The sequence below is a fragment of the Drosophila ananassae genome, chromosome 3L (assembly GCF_017639315.1).
Source record: "Drosophila ananassae strain 14024-0371.13 chromosome 3L, ASM1763931v2, whole genome shotgun sequence".
In the NCBI taxonomy this organism is placed as follows: domain Eukaryota; kingdom Metazoa; phylum Arthropoda; class Insecta; order Diptera; family Drosophilidae; genus Drosophila; species Drosophila ananassae.
Window position 1 is genome coordinate 6,139,978 of NC_057929.1, and position 12,376 is coordinate 6,152,353.

Here is a 12,376-nt window from a genome sequence, read left to right on the forward strand (position 1 = left end):
TTATTAATGGATATTCTCCTTTTAACTAGATCATTTTTGTTTTTTTTTCGACAGACACAGTTGGATATATGTATGTATTATATGAGTTTTATGCTTTTCACAATTGTTTATACCAAGAGAAAACAACAAAGAAATTGCAATTTGTAGATTTAACCCTTTTTTTGTTTTATGTAAGACATGTATAAAAAATAGCAATGAACAATTATATATTTTTATCTGTATTTTTCCGTTCTCTCAGCGATCTCTCCTGTCCTCTCTAACAGATATATGGTTCTATGATTCATGATTCCATGGGATTTTTGAACCAATTTCCGCATCCATGCATCATAAATGCAATCCTGTGTGTGAGTTCTATGTGTGTGAGTGTTGGTTTTTTTAGGGAGGGTGGTGGTTCAAATTAATCAAAAATTAATTTAAAAAAAAATTCGATCGAAATGATTTTTTGGGTTTTTTTGGTTTTATTTGTTTAGAAAAAGAATTACAAATAATACATAAGTTTTTTGTTTTTTTCTCATTTGGTTCGCTTGGTTGTTGTTGTTGTTGTTGCTGTATTTTTGCTGTTGTTTCTGTTACCTAACGAAAATTAAATAATTAATTTAGACTGTTTTTCGCAAAAAAAAAACGTAAAAAAATTGTAACCGATTATCTCATTTCATTTCTCAGCTTGTGTTTTTTTTTGTTTTGTATACAATTAGGAATATTATTTATTTGTTTTATGTTTTTTTTTGCATTGTAAGGAGGAAATCCACACGAGAGGCATCGCAATGGCGAACCAAACGAAAAAACAAAGCACCCCGGAGTATGATTTTGTCCATATCCCCCTCGAGAACCGGATAACAATTCCGGCCAAACTCCGAGCTACTCCGGATTCAAATTCAATTCGACTCCAAAAAAAAGCGCAATGCTATATTTTGTTTTTATTTTCTTCTGCTGTTCTGGTTTGTTGGTTTTTATGCTAAAGCAGTTGCAGTTTTTTTTTTGTTTTGTTGGCTAACATTTGAGTCCAATCTCGACCGGCAATGGCATCGCTCTTGTATATTAATTATACATTTTTTGCTTTATGTATAAAGACGTCTCCAAAAAAGTAATGAGGCTCCGGAGCAATCGGAGCCATCGGCTAAAAACTACCCGTGACAATCGAGACCGAGATGGGCCCCCAAATGCCAGCCATAATCGGCCTCAAATGGAAACTGGAGAGCTACAAAATGCAATTCTGCATTTGTTTTTCTTTTTTTTTCATAAATGTTCACTCGCTTCCTGCTAATGCTATAGCTGTTGCTGCTTGCTCGCCTGGATTATCTTTTCAATTCAAAATTTAGTTGTTGTTTTTTTTTTGCTTTTTTGCTGGATGTTGTTGTTTTTGCTTTTGTTTTTGTTTTTTTATAATATTTGTTTCTCTTTGTTGTTTCTGGTTTTGTTTTTTTTGTATTACTGAATAATATTTGCATAGTCAAAAAGGAAACATTTTTTGCTTAGTTGTTTGGTTAGTTGTCGCCGCCCTCCTGAGGCTCATCCCCGTCACCCTGGGTATCGGAGGTCCAGAGAGTCAGGTTGTCCCTCAACAGCTGCATGATGAGTGTCGAGTCTTTGTAGGAGTCCTCGTTGAGTGTGTCCAGCTCGGCTATCGCATCATCGAACGCCTATTTTTTTTATATAAAAAATACATTATTAGTTTTAATTCAAATGAAAAATATAAAAAATAAAATATCATGGCTTCCTTAAAGGAAATGTTTGGCAAGGCAAAAATGCAAAAACTGGTAGAACAAAGGCAATGCTTTTCAAAAAGCAATTTTTTTTTAAATCAAAATCATAATAACCTTTAACTAAAATAATAAATAACAAAAAAAAAAAATACAAAAGTTTCACCAGCAAAAGGCAAAAAAGTTTCTTAGCATTTTTCATGCAGGAGGACTTGGAGATCTTGTTAATTAAAGGGTTGCCAGATCTTTTTGGCAGATAAGTTTGAGATTGTTATTAAAGGGTTGCCAGATCACTTTGGCAGAAAAGTTAGAGATTGTTAAAGGGATGCCACTTTTTTTTTTAAAGGGTTTTTTGAGTTTTATTTAAGTTTATGGATAATATTTCAATTTCAGGGAGTCTGTATATCCTTGGGGAGTTAAAGCTTATTTTTAATTGTATTTTTTTTAGTAATTGCTTGACATCCAACTCGTTTTAGTCACAAAAACAAACAACAACCTATTGGAGTTAGTTTAGTTTTTTTAGGAGGAATTAGAATCGAAAGCAAAGTATATATGTTTAATGTTGAACTGAACCTGTTTAGCTAAGTGACAAGCCCTCGCTGGTGAATTGATTATTTCGTAATAGAAGACGGAAAAGTTGAGTGCAAGACCTAATCTGATTGGATGTGTGGGCTGCATTTTCGATTTAGCAATATCGAATGCCTCCTGATAGGCTTTTTTCGAGTCCTCAACGACGTCTTTTTTAATTATTTACCCAACAAATAAATAAAGAAAGGTAAAGAAAACAAATACCAAAATGTTAGGAATAGTTAAATAAAAGGATCTTAAAAGGATTATTTCTTATGTGTGTGTGTTTTTTGTGCCTTGCTTGCCATACATTTCTCAAATTAATGGATAGCCTTGATAGTATTATTATTAACCTGTTTAGCCAATTGGCAAGCTTTGTCTGGCGAGTTCAAAATCTCATAGTAGAAGACTGAGAAGTTGAGGGCCAGACCCAAACGGATGGGATGTGTTGGCTGCATTTTACCCTTGCTAATGTCAAATGCATCCTGGTAAGCGGTTTGCGAGTCATCGACAACGGCTGTAGTTTATAATTTTTATATAAATATTTGTATTTTGTATTTCAAGCATGGGGAGAGAGAGAGTGGTAGTGTGTCTGGTGATTAGGATCCTTGAATACTTACTGTTGCGGGCATCTCCTGTGGCAACCTCGGCTAAATACCTGTAATAATCTCCCTTCATCTTCAGGTAGAACACCTTGCTCTCGGGATTGCTGGCTTTTGGAATAAGGTATTTGTCCAGAAGTCCCTGTAAGACAGAAAACAATTAAACTCCAATTAATTTTGTTTTCAATTAAATCAATAAGCTTGTGGGGCTTAAGCGTTTAAAAATCCATCAAGCTTGAGTTGCTTTTAAAATCTATTATAAGAATAGCAATAGGGGATGAATTAGATGGATGGGATGGATGAAGGATGGGGAATCCCCCAAGTTCAACCCCTGGCCATGGTCTATTTTTTGAATCCACATACATACACCAGCCTGCTCAGTGTGTGGGCAAAAATATGGAAAAAATGCTCATTTTATAAATAGATTTATTGATTGTAACAAATTTTATATTTCAGTAGAGCAAGAAGAGCAGAAACAAATGGAGGGGGGGCCACCCCACCCCAGACCATCCTCTTATATATGGCAGGTGAAGAGCTTAGGATGTATGTCCTTTTTGGCTCGGTTAAAAATAATTAGATGGACCAATTACAACCCCATAAATCCATCATCCGTCAAGGGACGATGAAGTGACTTGCGCAGAGAACCAGACCAGAGCTCCCACCTAGGAAACTTACCAAAACTTCGTAGCAGATTTCCCTCAGCTCCTTCTCCACACGCTCTCTGTACTCACGGGCGAGCTGTTGTTTTCTAGCGGATGCTTCGGTTTTCTGCTCAATGGAGGAGATGACACGCCACGATGACCTGGTTTTTTTTTTATAAAAATAAGATAAAAATAAAGTAGATTTTATAGTAATTTATTACTTTGAAGAATTTTAATTGAAACCCACCTGCGGGCACCGACCACGTTTTTGTAGGCAACGGAGAGCAGATTTCTTTCCTCATTTGAGAGCTCAACGCCGGTCTCTGTGACGGATTTCATGGCCTGGGCCATGTCATCGTACCTACAATTTGATAAAAAAAATGATTCTTTCAAATCAAATTCTTTAAAAATAAATAGATTTCAAGACTCACCGTTCTGACTGCTCGGCGAGTTTCGCCTTCTGGACCAGTTCTTCCTTATCGACTGTCGACATTTTGTTTGTTTTTTTGTTTTTTTAAAAGGTTACTTCACAAAAACTAATAAAATTCCGCCGCTGAGTTCGATATGCCGCTCAAAGTTGCTACCCAATGACTTTCTGCAATAAATTAGAAGGTAAACCAGAGCTTTAGAATATCATATATCCCACTTGTCACTATACGGTGGAGGAGAAATGTAGGTGAGGCTTTCTACCGTTATCTTATATCTAAAGGTGACAAAACACCTGACTAACAGAGCTCTGTTAAGCGGCACTGTTGTGCAACAGTCAGAGTCAGTCATCACTGTTAAATGGCAATTTTTTATTTAAATAGTAGGGGGTTCAGGGTGGATTAGTACTTTTATTATTAAATAATAATATTATCTATTGTTGGTAAAGTATTCAGCAGATTAAGTGAATTATTTAATGAAATAATGGAAAAAGAAAACTTGAAATCTAACATTGAATGACAATTTTTTATTCCAATAGTAGGGGTTGAGGGTCGAATAGTACTTTTGATATTAAATAATAATTTTATAAATTTTATCTAAATTATTTAGCAGATTTAGAGTATTATTTAATGAAATAATTGACAAAAACTTTGAATCTATAATCATTTGATAGTCTATTATCCCCTCACTGCGCTGCCCCTAACTATTCCTGGGTATCTTGTACGAATTTAGTTTGTTGTCATGCTTCCGCCGCTTTGACGAGAAAGTGTTGCTTTTTTTTTGCTTTTCTGTTTAGAGCTGGCGGATGAGTCATGGATTTGCAGCAAAGTCTTTATTGACTAATCGTTGACGGAATGCCTAATTTAAAAGGCAAAAAATATGGGGAAAAAAATGTAAAAAATAAGGCAAAAAAGCTATACTGGCATAGCCACACGTGTGACAGCTATTTGAAGCTCAGTTTTAGTTTCAGTTTTAGAGCAAAAGATCGTATCTTTCAGATACACAAATGAATTCGACGAGAAACAAACAAATTCGACAACAGAACGATAAAAATAAATCCTGAAAAGAAAAGAAACCATTTCCGAAAGAGAGCATCGAAAAGAGAGTGAGTGATAGAGAGAGGGGAGCGAGAGAATTGGAGCAAAAGTCGGCGGCTCGTTTTTATGCGTTTCTTTATGTTTTTTTTTTTGTATTTTTTTTCATTTAAAAAGATATTTTTTTTTCTGTTAGTGTATTGTGGGCCAAAGATAGACACTTTTTTTGGTGTACGTGTTTTTGTATGCAACACTGTGACGCACTCAATTATTTTCTATCCAAACTGTCATCGATTAAAAGAAAAAAAAAGTCTGGACTTAGTGATAGGATCTATCTCTTCTTCTTCTACTACTTCTAGGATCAATTTCCTGGCCAACTAACTAGTGATGGGGCAAGAGGGTGTGGTGGCGGTTATCTAGTGGTGGTGGAAAATCGATTAATTTCCGCTCGGCCTGGACCTGGAGAAAGCTTAAAAGGAAAAATTCTGTGTACAGGGGGGAGGAGGTGGATTGGAAAACACACTCTACTGCTACTGCTAGTATGGGTGTGGGTGTTGGGTGTGTGTGGGGGTGTGAGGAAAGTGCATGTGTGCGGTAATGGGTTGGGGTATGTAGGTGATATTTTTAGATATCGGCGGGCGCTCTGGACAAAAAACATTTTGTTTGGCTGCCACAAAGAACACAAAAATAATGAAAAACAGAAACATAAAAATTTCAAATGCATTTTTAGAGATGATGAGCTTGAAGATTTAAAATATATCTCATTAATAAATAAGACTAATAGTCGCTTTAATTAAAAAATCATTGACCCTTTTGTTTGAACAAAGGGGCGTGGCAGGGGCAAGGCAACTCGTTTTTAGGTCAATTGGCATGTTTTTCTGCCTCTGACTCCGGATAAATAAATAAAATGGCCCAGTGGCCGACACATTAAGCCATCCATGACCCAGCACTCCCCTAAATCATGAGGAGGAGGGGGGGCTCAGTTAAGCAAATAACTAACAAAAAGGGTAAAAAAAATCTGGCTAACCGACCACGCAGAGACAAAAGTGGACCAACATTGCTCATCTGCTTGAATGCATAAATTAATTAAAAATTTTTTTTGGACAAAAATACAGGTGGGATGGAGAATAGAGAAGGAGAGGGGGAGGGGGATGGGGCATTGATAGCCCGGCTAATTCTTTTGGCCAGAAAACTCAACACTCAACAAAAAAAAAAAACCATCTATCGGCAAGTGACGATGACGGCACTCTTGACTGTGTGAGTGTTGGCGAGAGAGTATCTGTGTGCGTATGGACTGCAAGTGTATAAGTGTGTGTGCGCCGGCCGAATGGGCCAACCAACGGTGAATTGGCCACAGCATGCGCAGTAGCTTAAAACAAAAAAAAAAATGTGAAAAAGAGCCCCCATGTAGAAATTCCTCTACATGTGTAGATACATTTCTTTACGCGGTTCGAGAGAAAAAAAAAGTTACTAACTTTTATGGAGTATGGAGAGTGAGAAAGAGAGAGAGAGGGGACCAAGACTCAAAAGTGTTAGTGATGCGTATATGCGTATTAGTGGTGGGGGGATGGGGGCCTCATAGCGGCCATAGGCGGCAATCGTGTTTCCAAGTGCGGCGCTACAGAATTATAAAAATAATCGGGAGCCAAGAGGAGCGCGCGCGTGAGGAAAGGAGACGGGGAGCATAAGGCATGGCCAGCTAAGAAGAGAACGTGTATACCGTACAAAAGAGACACTCACACATACACATACAAGCCAAAATGTATCTACCACAGTCGGCTGCAAAGTGTGTTGAGTTGGGAAGAAACACACCTAACCGCGTGTCCCCATCCAAGTTATACATATATATATATATACATGGATATATCTTTTGCGTATTCGAGAGCACATATAGAGGTGGGCTATATCTACGTATGTATGTATATATACAAGTCGGCTATGGCTATGGCACTATGGCTATGTCCGCCGCCTACAACTTGACCGATGAAACGACGACGGTGATGATGGGAAGAAGAAATACGAAGCTACAAATGAATCTCACCGCCGCATCACCTTCTACTACATGCACCAATACTCGGACAAATCGGGAATGTTCTTTTTCATTCTCAATTTTTTTTTTTTTTTTTTGCACAAATTCACACTTTTGACTTTTTGCGTAGAATTTTTTTTTTTCGGTATCGGATCGATGCCTCTCTTGGAATGTAATTTTTTTTTTTGAATTTTTTTCTTCGCTGACCCGAGCATGGATGCATGTAAAATTGATTACTCATACTCGGTTTTTGAAACGGTTTTTACACGTGTTCTGGCATATTTTAGCAATTCTTTCTTTTTTTTTTTTACTCGTTTTATAATTCCAACAAATACAGGCAAGCGCATACATATATGTACATCGGCATGCACACTAACACACAGAGGAACAGGAGGGGGGCGAACGCTCACACAGATACACTCTCGCCCAGCAGATTGTTACTTACATTCTCGATTAACTGAAACGAACCGAAAACACAAGCAGCGCGGTGAAAACCTAATTCCGCAACGGTCGAAATTGAATTGAATTTTCTCAGATTGAACCTCACCTCTTGAGTGAGTTTTATAGCGTTGCCAGTCTTTGTAAAATACCAAAAAAAATACCTCTCAAGAAAGGTTTTACAGTGGAATAACGGTAAGGCGACAATTTTGAAGTTAAAAATAAAGAAAATATTTAAAATTAAAAGTCTATAACTAAGAGCACAAACAAAAATTAATATTATTTAAAATATAATAGTTTTAGAGATGAAAAATTTATTTAAATCCCAAATTGTTTCTCTCAAAAATTGATTTTCTGATTGAAATAAATCAATATTTCATAAATTTCCCCTGCTATTGAGATTGTTTCAAGCGTTGCCACTCTACGAAAAATACCAACACTCAAATCTCTTCAGATCAAAATGAGTGACACACCTGCAACATGTTGCTAGTTTGTCTCTCCCAATCGATTGGCGTTGGGTGTGGGGAATGTGGCCCCCCAGTTATCAGATGAGTGCATTTGGGCTTAACAGAAAGTTAACAGAGAAGGAATTCTTGCAACAGGGATTATTGCCGCATATGCAGAAATTCTGAGTGACTTTGATTAGGTGAGAGCAGAGAGAGAGAGAGAGAGCGGAAGAGTGAGAGATAAAGATATCAGGTGAAAATACTAAATAAAATATTTGTACTTTAAACCCATAATTTCAAGAGAGACAGTAATAAGGATTAAATTTTAATATCAAATTTGTACATGCATAATTTTTTAATAATTCTAACAAGCATAGAAGACAGAAATTTATGATTTTTAAAAATCGCCGCAGCGGCTGTATCTGTGTATCTCGCACTCACACTCACACGCAAAAGAGCGACGCATGCCCGTGAATTTTGAGAATAGCTCAAGAAAGAGGGAGTGAGAGCGCCTCAGGGTTGCCAACCTGCTGGTAGCAACAATGTTGCCAAGTGCCTGCAGGTAAGATTGATTGGCCAAGTTTACAGCCGCCGCAATCTTTGCGCCAAAGGTGCAATAAAAAATGCGTTTCCAATCTAATTAGAAATTTCAAACATCTGCAATATGTATGCTCCTAACAGGTTGCGCCAGGTTTTGCGCAATAATTGATCAACTGAGTAGTGTTCGCATCGCCAACCTGTTGAAACTTTGAAGCGCTTATCTGGCGCGCCCAGATTACGCTTTTATCTTAACTTTATGGTCTTTGGAAAGACGGAAACTAAACGAATCGAAAGATGTGGGCTATTGATAAGAAAAGGCGCAAATTGCTTTAATTCTAATGTGCTTTTCATTAAATTTGAGAGAGCGTGATATCAGTAGTTTGGCTTATGCTTTTTTTTTTTTTTTAAAGAGTAACCGAAACTATTAATGAGAAAGTTTTTGTTGCTGGCAATGCTGTTTACTTTTTACTGCCCATATTCATACAAAAGAACAAGACGGAGAAAAATTACGTCATCGGCGTCCTATTCGCGCACACAAGTGCGGTAATGACGATTCAAATGGCGTTTTTCGCAATTCGCACGTAGCTTTAGCCCAATATTTGACACCCCATCCCCTCCCCCGGTGTGGCGGCCCCTGCTATCCAATTAGGAGCGATCGAATCGATAAAAATATATATGTGGGCGCAGCTATTTTGGGGGCAAAAAGAAAAAAAAATGAGACTCCGCCGACAACATGGCGGTCAGCGAGCAACAAGCCGACGACGACGCACAAGGCTGTATTACTCACTGCGTCCGCAATTTCGGGTTGATTTCTAAGCCAAAACTATTCCCAAAGCACTCGGCACTTAACTAACCACTTTTTTTGTACTTGCGGAACAATTAATAATTAGTTAATTCACCTCTTGTGGCTCGGCAAAATTCTTCACGCGCAGCTGTTGTTTGTCGACAGTGTTGCCAGATAACGAAACCGCAATGCTCTAGTGTTGTTAAAGCGCGTAGCACCCACCTGTATGTGTGTTGGAAAACGCGGACGTGGAATTAGGGAAGGGTACGATGAACTATCGTATTACTGACAGAAGTTGTTGGATTCGTATTAGCAAAGTACCATCTCTAGCTAGCCGCACGTGTTTACTTCTGGTGTGGGCAATACTTTCCTCGTTTCTTTAAACAAAAGCCGCTGTTTTAAACGCCCGCCAACATGCCCCGCTCCAAACGTGATAAGAAAGGTGAGTCCTTAAATATACTTTTACAGAATAGTTGAAATAACTCTGTATCTTGCTGTCCATTAGTCTCTTTGACCAAAACCGATCGCAAGGGTCTGGCATGGAAACAACGAATCGTCGACGATATTCGCTTTTGCGTGGAAAAGTATCCCAACATATTTGTATTCCAAGTACAAAACATGCGAAACAACCTCCTTAAAGACCTGCGCCAAGAATGGAAAAAGAATTCGCGGTTTATTTTCGGAAAGAATCGAGTGATGCAGATTGGCTTGGGCCGCAAAAAAAGCGAGGAAGTTGAGCCGGATCTGCACAAGGTAAGGACATCTTTGGCTTAAAAAATAGGATATAGCTTATCCCTTGCTCTTATTCTAGCTATCCAAGCGCCTCACCGGGCAGGTGGGTCTGCTCTTCACAGACAAATCCAAGGAGGAAGTTCTCAAATGGGCGGAAAACTACTGGGCCGTGGAGTATGCTCGCAGCGGTTTTGTGGCCACAGAGACAGTTACTCTGGCAGCTGGACCCCTGGAGGAGTTCGCCCACTCCATGGAGCCGCATCTACGTTCCCTTGGCCTGCCCACAAAACTGGAAAAGGGCGTGGTGACCATCTACAGTGATTATACGGTGTGCGAGGAGGGCAAAGTTCTGACTCCAGAACAGGCGCGTATTCTGAAGTTGCTGGGGAAGCCGATGGCCAAGTTCCGTCTAACGATGAAGTGCTCGTGGACCAAAGCTGAGGGCTTCCAGCTTCACGTCGAAGACGATGTGAATGAAGATGATCAGGCAGACAGTGCCATGGAGGAAGATGCCACAGAGGCAATGGATGATAACGAGGATGATGACGACGACGAGGAGGAGGAGGAGGATGATGAATAAATTAGCTTTAAATTTAGGTGTAACTTTTTATGTATATATGAAGTAAAGAAAATATATATACACACGTATATTTTTAAAAAACATCTTACGTTCAACACCGATAATACTTTATAAAATGTACAATTATGACTAAAAACTATTTAAACAAAACACTTAAGAAGCATTTCAGATATTGCAGCAAATCAAAGGCCGTTGCCAGATGCCAAGCGTAGAGTTATTATGAAAAAGGCACATCCTTAACTACTATGTTCCATCATCTGAGAGTACGAACAGCACCAGTGGCCGGTCGTTTTCGTTTTCCTCCTCCAATAGATCACTGCCGTTCAGGGAGATGTCGTTCGAAGCCGAGGTCTCTAGCTCCAGCGCGCTTGTCGTAGCACTCAAGAGTAGCTCTAAAGGCACACCCAAATCGGAAGATTCATTATCTTCCTGCTCTTGGGTCGCCTCATCATCGTCATCGTCTCCCGGTGGCAACGTCAACGGCTCCTCGGCAATGTCCAAATGCTATTTGTCCGACAGCAAGGCTGCCTTCTGATGCGTGGGAACCGTGCACCCAGCGGCAATGTGATCCATTACCTGCTGCTTAAGCTGGGCCACATGATCCTTGAGGTTCTTGACAATGCCAGCCAGATCCACGTTTTCTCCCTTCAGCACTTTGACGCGATCCTCCAGCTTGGAAATGCGCTCCAGCTTGCGCTTGCGGCACTTGGAGGCAGCCACACGGTTGCGTTGCCGTTTGCGTTCCAATTTAATCTTCTCCTGTGTCTCCATGTCAATGGGGCTGACGGTGGGCGAGCCAGCCGGATTCTGGGGTTCGTCTTTGATGACGGCAAAGGTGTCGGGCATGTTGGCATAGGTAAAGCTTCCGCCGTTGATTCCATTGGTGACGGCCGTCATCGTGGTGGCGGCTGGGTTGGCGGCAGAAACTGGATTTCCAGCAGAAAATGCCTGCGAGTTGGTGTGAAGGTTCTGTAGGGCTTCTTCGAATCCTTTGCCGAAGGCCTCCTGCTCGGATGTTACGGGTCCCACTTTTGTGGGCAGCACCTTGCCGGGTTGGGGAGTCGGAAGGAGATTATTCGATAGCAGAATCTTCTCCAAATCGGGTGTGTTCAAGGTCTTGCCCTGAAGATCCGGTGAGTTGATCACAAGTGGCGTAATAAGCCTCTTATTCTTGGCACCTTTACTATTGAGATCCAAGAAGCCAGGACGTTTGTTGGGATTCGGGGTGGAGGTGAGACCAGGAGTTTGAAAGTCAAGCGACATGGATGAAGCTTCGTCTCCGATTGGTTCCGTTTTCGGTACGATCTGGACGGAAGCTGCTGAAGAACTGCCCGCATTGTTCGAGTTGGCCAAGGCGGCAGCAGCGGAAACGGGGGTTTTCATGTTTACTTTAGCTGATGCGTGACGTATCCACTAATTCCAGATAAAATGAAAAGAAAAAACAAAGATAACCCGTTTTAGTCGATGACTCATAGGTCGCTCTTCTTCTTACATACCAGAGGGTGGGATTTTTTGAGATTGTTTCTATGTGACTTTAAAATTGTGTCAAGATAACGCAAGCTGTAATATTTTTTGTGTTGATATCACTGCTTTTCTAATTTTAATTCTTAATGGAGGCACTTTTTGGTTTTTAAACAATATTTTCGAGTTTATTTATAAATAAACTTGCAGCGCAAATTGTTTTGCTTGCGATTGTACTTGTCAGTGTTGGAAAGTGTTAAAGCTCACTATTAGCGCGGGCTGTTTAGCTGTTTAATGGCTATTTTTAGCCGTTTTATAGAAAAACCTCCGGTTTCCAAAATCTAACGCTTTTTCAACTTAAAAAGCTCCATAATAAAAATAAACACATTTTAAGCA

General features: G+C 39.7%; 3 protein-coding genes across 8 annotated transcripts; 1 reads left to right on the forward strand and 2 right to left on the reverse strand.

The window, feature by feature from the left end:
* Positions 1-655: 655 nt before the first annotated feature.
* Positions 656-9,446, reverse strand: LOC6494877 (14-3-3 protein zeta). Of its 6 annotated transcripts, none has more exons than XM_014907555.3 (7): positions 9,323-9,446; positions 3,942-4,105; positions 3,758-3,871; positions 3,545-3,671; positions 2,888-3,011; positions 2,274-2,437; positions 656-1,640 (listed from the first exon to the last, which is right to left on the reverse strand). In XM_014907555.3, exons 2-7 carry the CDS (start codon positions 4,001-4,003, stop codon positions 1,485-1,487), a joined length of 747 nt encoding a protein of 248 aa, XP_014763041.1. In that variant the 5' UTR covers positions 4,004-4,105; positions 9,323-9,446; the 3' UTR covers positions 656-1,484. The 6 variants fall into 6 exon arrangements, with proteins under 6 accessions (XP_014763041.1, XP_014763039.1, XP_014763040.1 ...); XM_014907553.3 differs by lacking the exon at positions 2,274-2,437 and adding an exon at positions 2,621-2,784; XM_014907554.3 differs by lacking the exon at positions 2,274-2,437 and adding an exon at positions 2,621-2,784 and having other exon boundaries at positions 9,211-9,366.
* A 47-nt stretch (positions 9,447-9,493) lies between these two features.
* LOC6495754 (mRNA turnover protein 4 homolog) lies at positions 9,494-10,669 on the forward strand. Its single transcript, XM_001959468.4, has 3 exons — positions 9,494-9,649; positions 9,713-9,960; positions 10,019-10,669. The coding sequence occupies exons 1-3, from the start codon at positions 9,622-9,624 to the stop codon at positions 10,517-10,519; spliced, it is 777 nt and encodes a 258-aa protein (XP_001959504.1). The 5' UTR covers positions 9,494-9,621; the 3' UTR covers positions 10,520-10,669.
* Positions 10,532-12,268, reverse strand: LOC6494876 (transcription factor AP-1). Its single transcript, XM_001959469.4, is given in 2 exon segments — positions 10,532-11,932; positions 12,016-12,268. A coding segment is annotated over 1 exon segment (1,140 nt). The 5' UTR covers positions 11,903-11,932; positions 12,016-12,268; the 3' UTR covers positions 10,532-10,762.
* Between the last annotated feature and the right edge of the window lie 108 nt (positions 12,269-12,376).

Bases quoted from the DNA above. Each gene is read 5' to 3' on its own strand.
- LOC6494877 (XM_014907555.3), bottom strand. From the start codon at position 4,003: ATGTCGACAGTCGATAAGGAAGAACTGGTCCAGAAGGCGAAACTCGCC. The intron at 3,872-3,941 runs GTGAGTCTTGAA...ATCAAATTGTAG, and splicing joins CTCGCCGAGCAGTCAGAACG to GTACGATGACATGGCCCAGG. The intron at 1,641-2,273 runs GTTCAGTTCAAC...TAAAAAAAATAG, and splicing joins CTTGTCACTTAGCTAAACAG to GCGTTCGATGATGCGATAGC.
- LOC6495754 (XM_001959468.4), top strand. From the start codon at position 9,622: ATGCCCCGCTCCAAACGTGATAAGAAAG. The intron at 9,650-9,712 runs GTGAGTCCTTAA...GCTGTCCATTAG, and splicing joins CTCCAAACGTGATAAGAAAG to TCTCTTTGACCAAAACCGAT. The intron at 9,961-10,018 runs GTAAGGACATCT...CTCTTATTCTAG, and splicing joins TTGAGCCGGATCTGCACAAG to CTATCCAAGCGCCTCACCGG.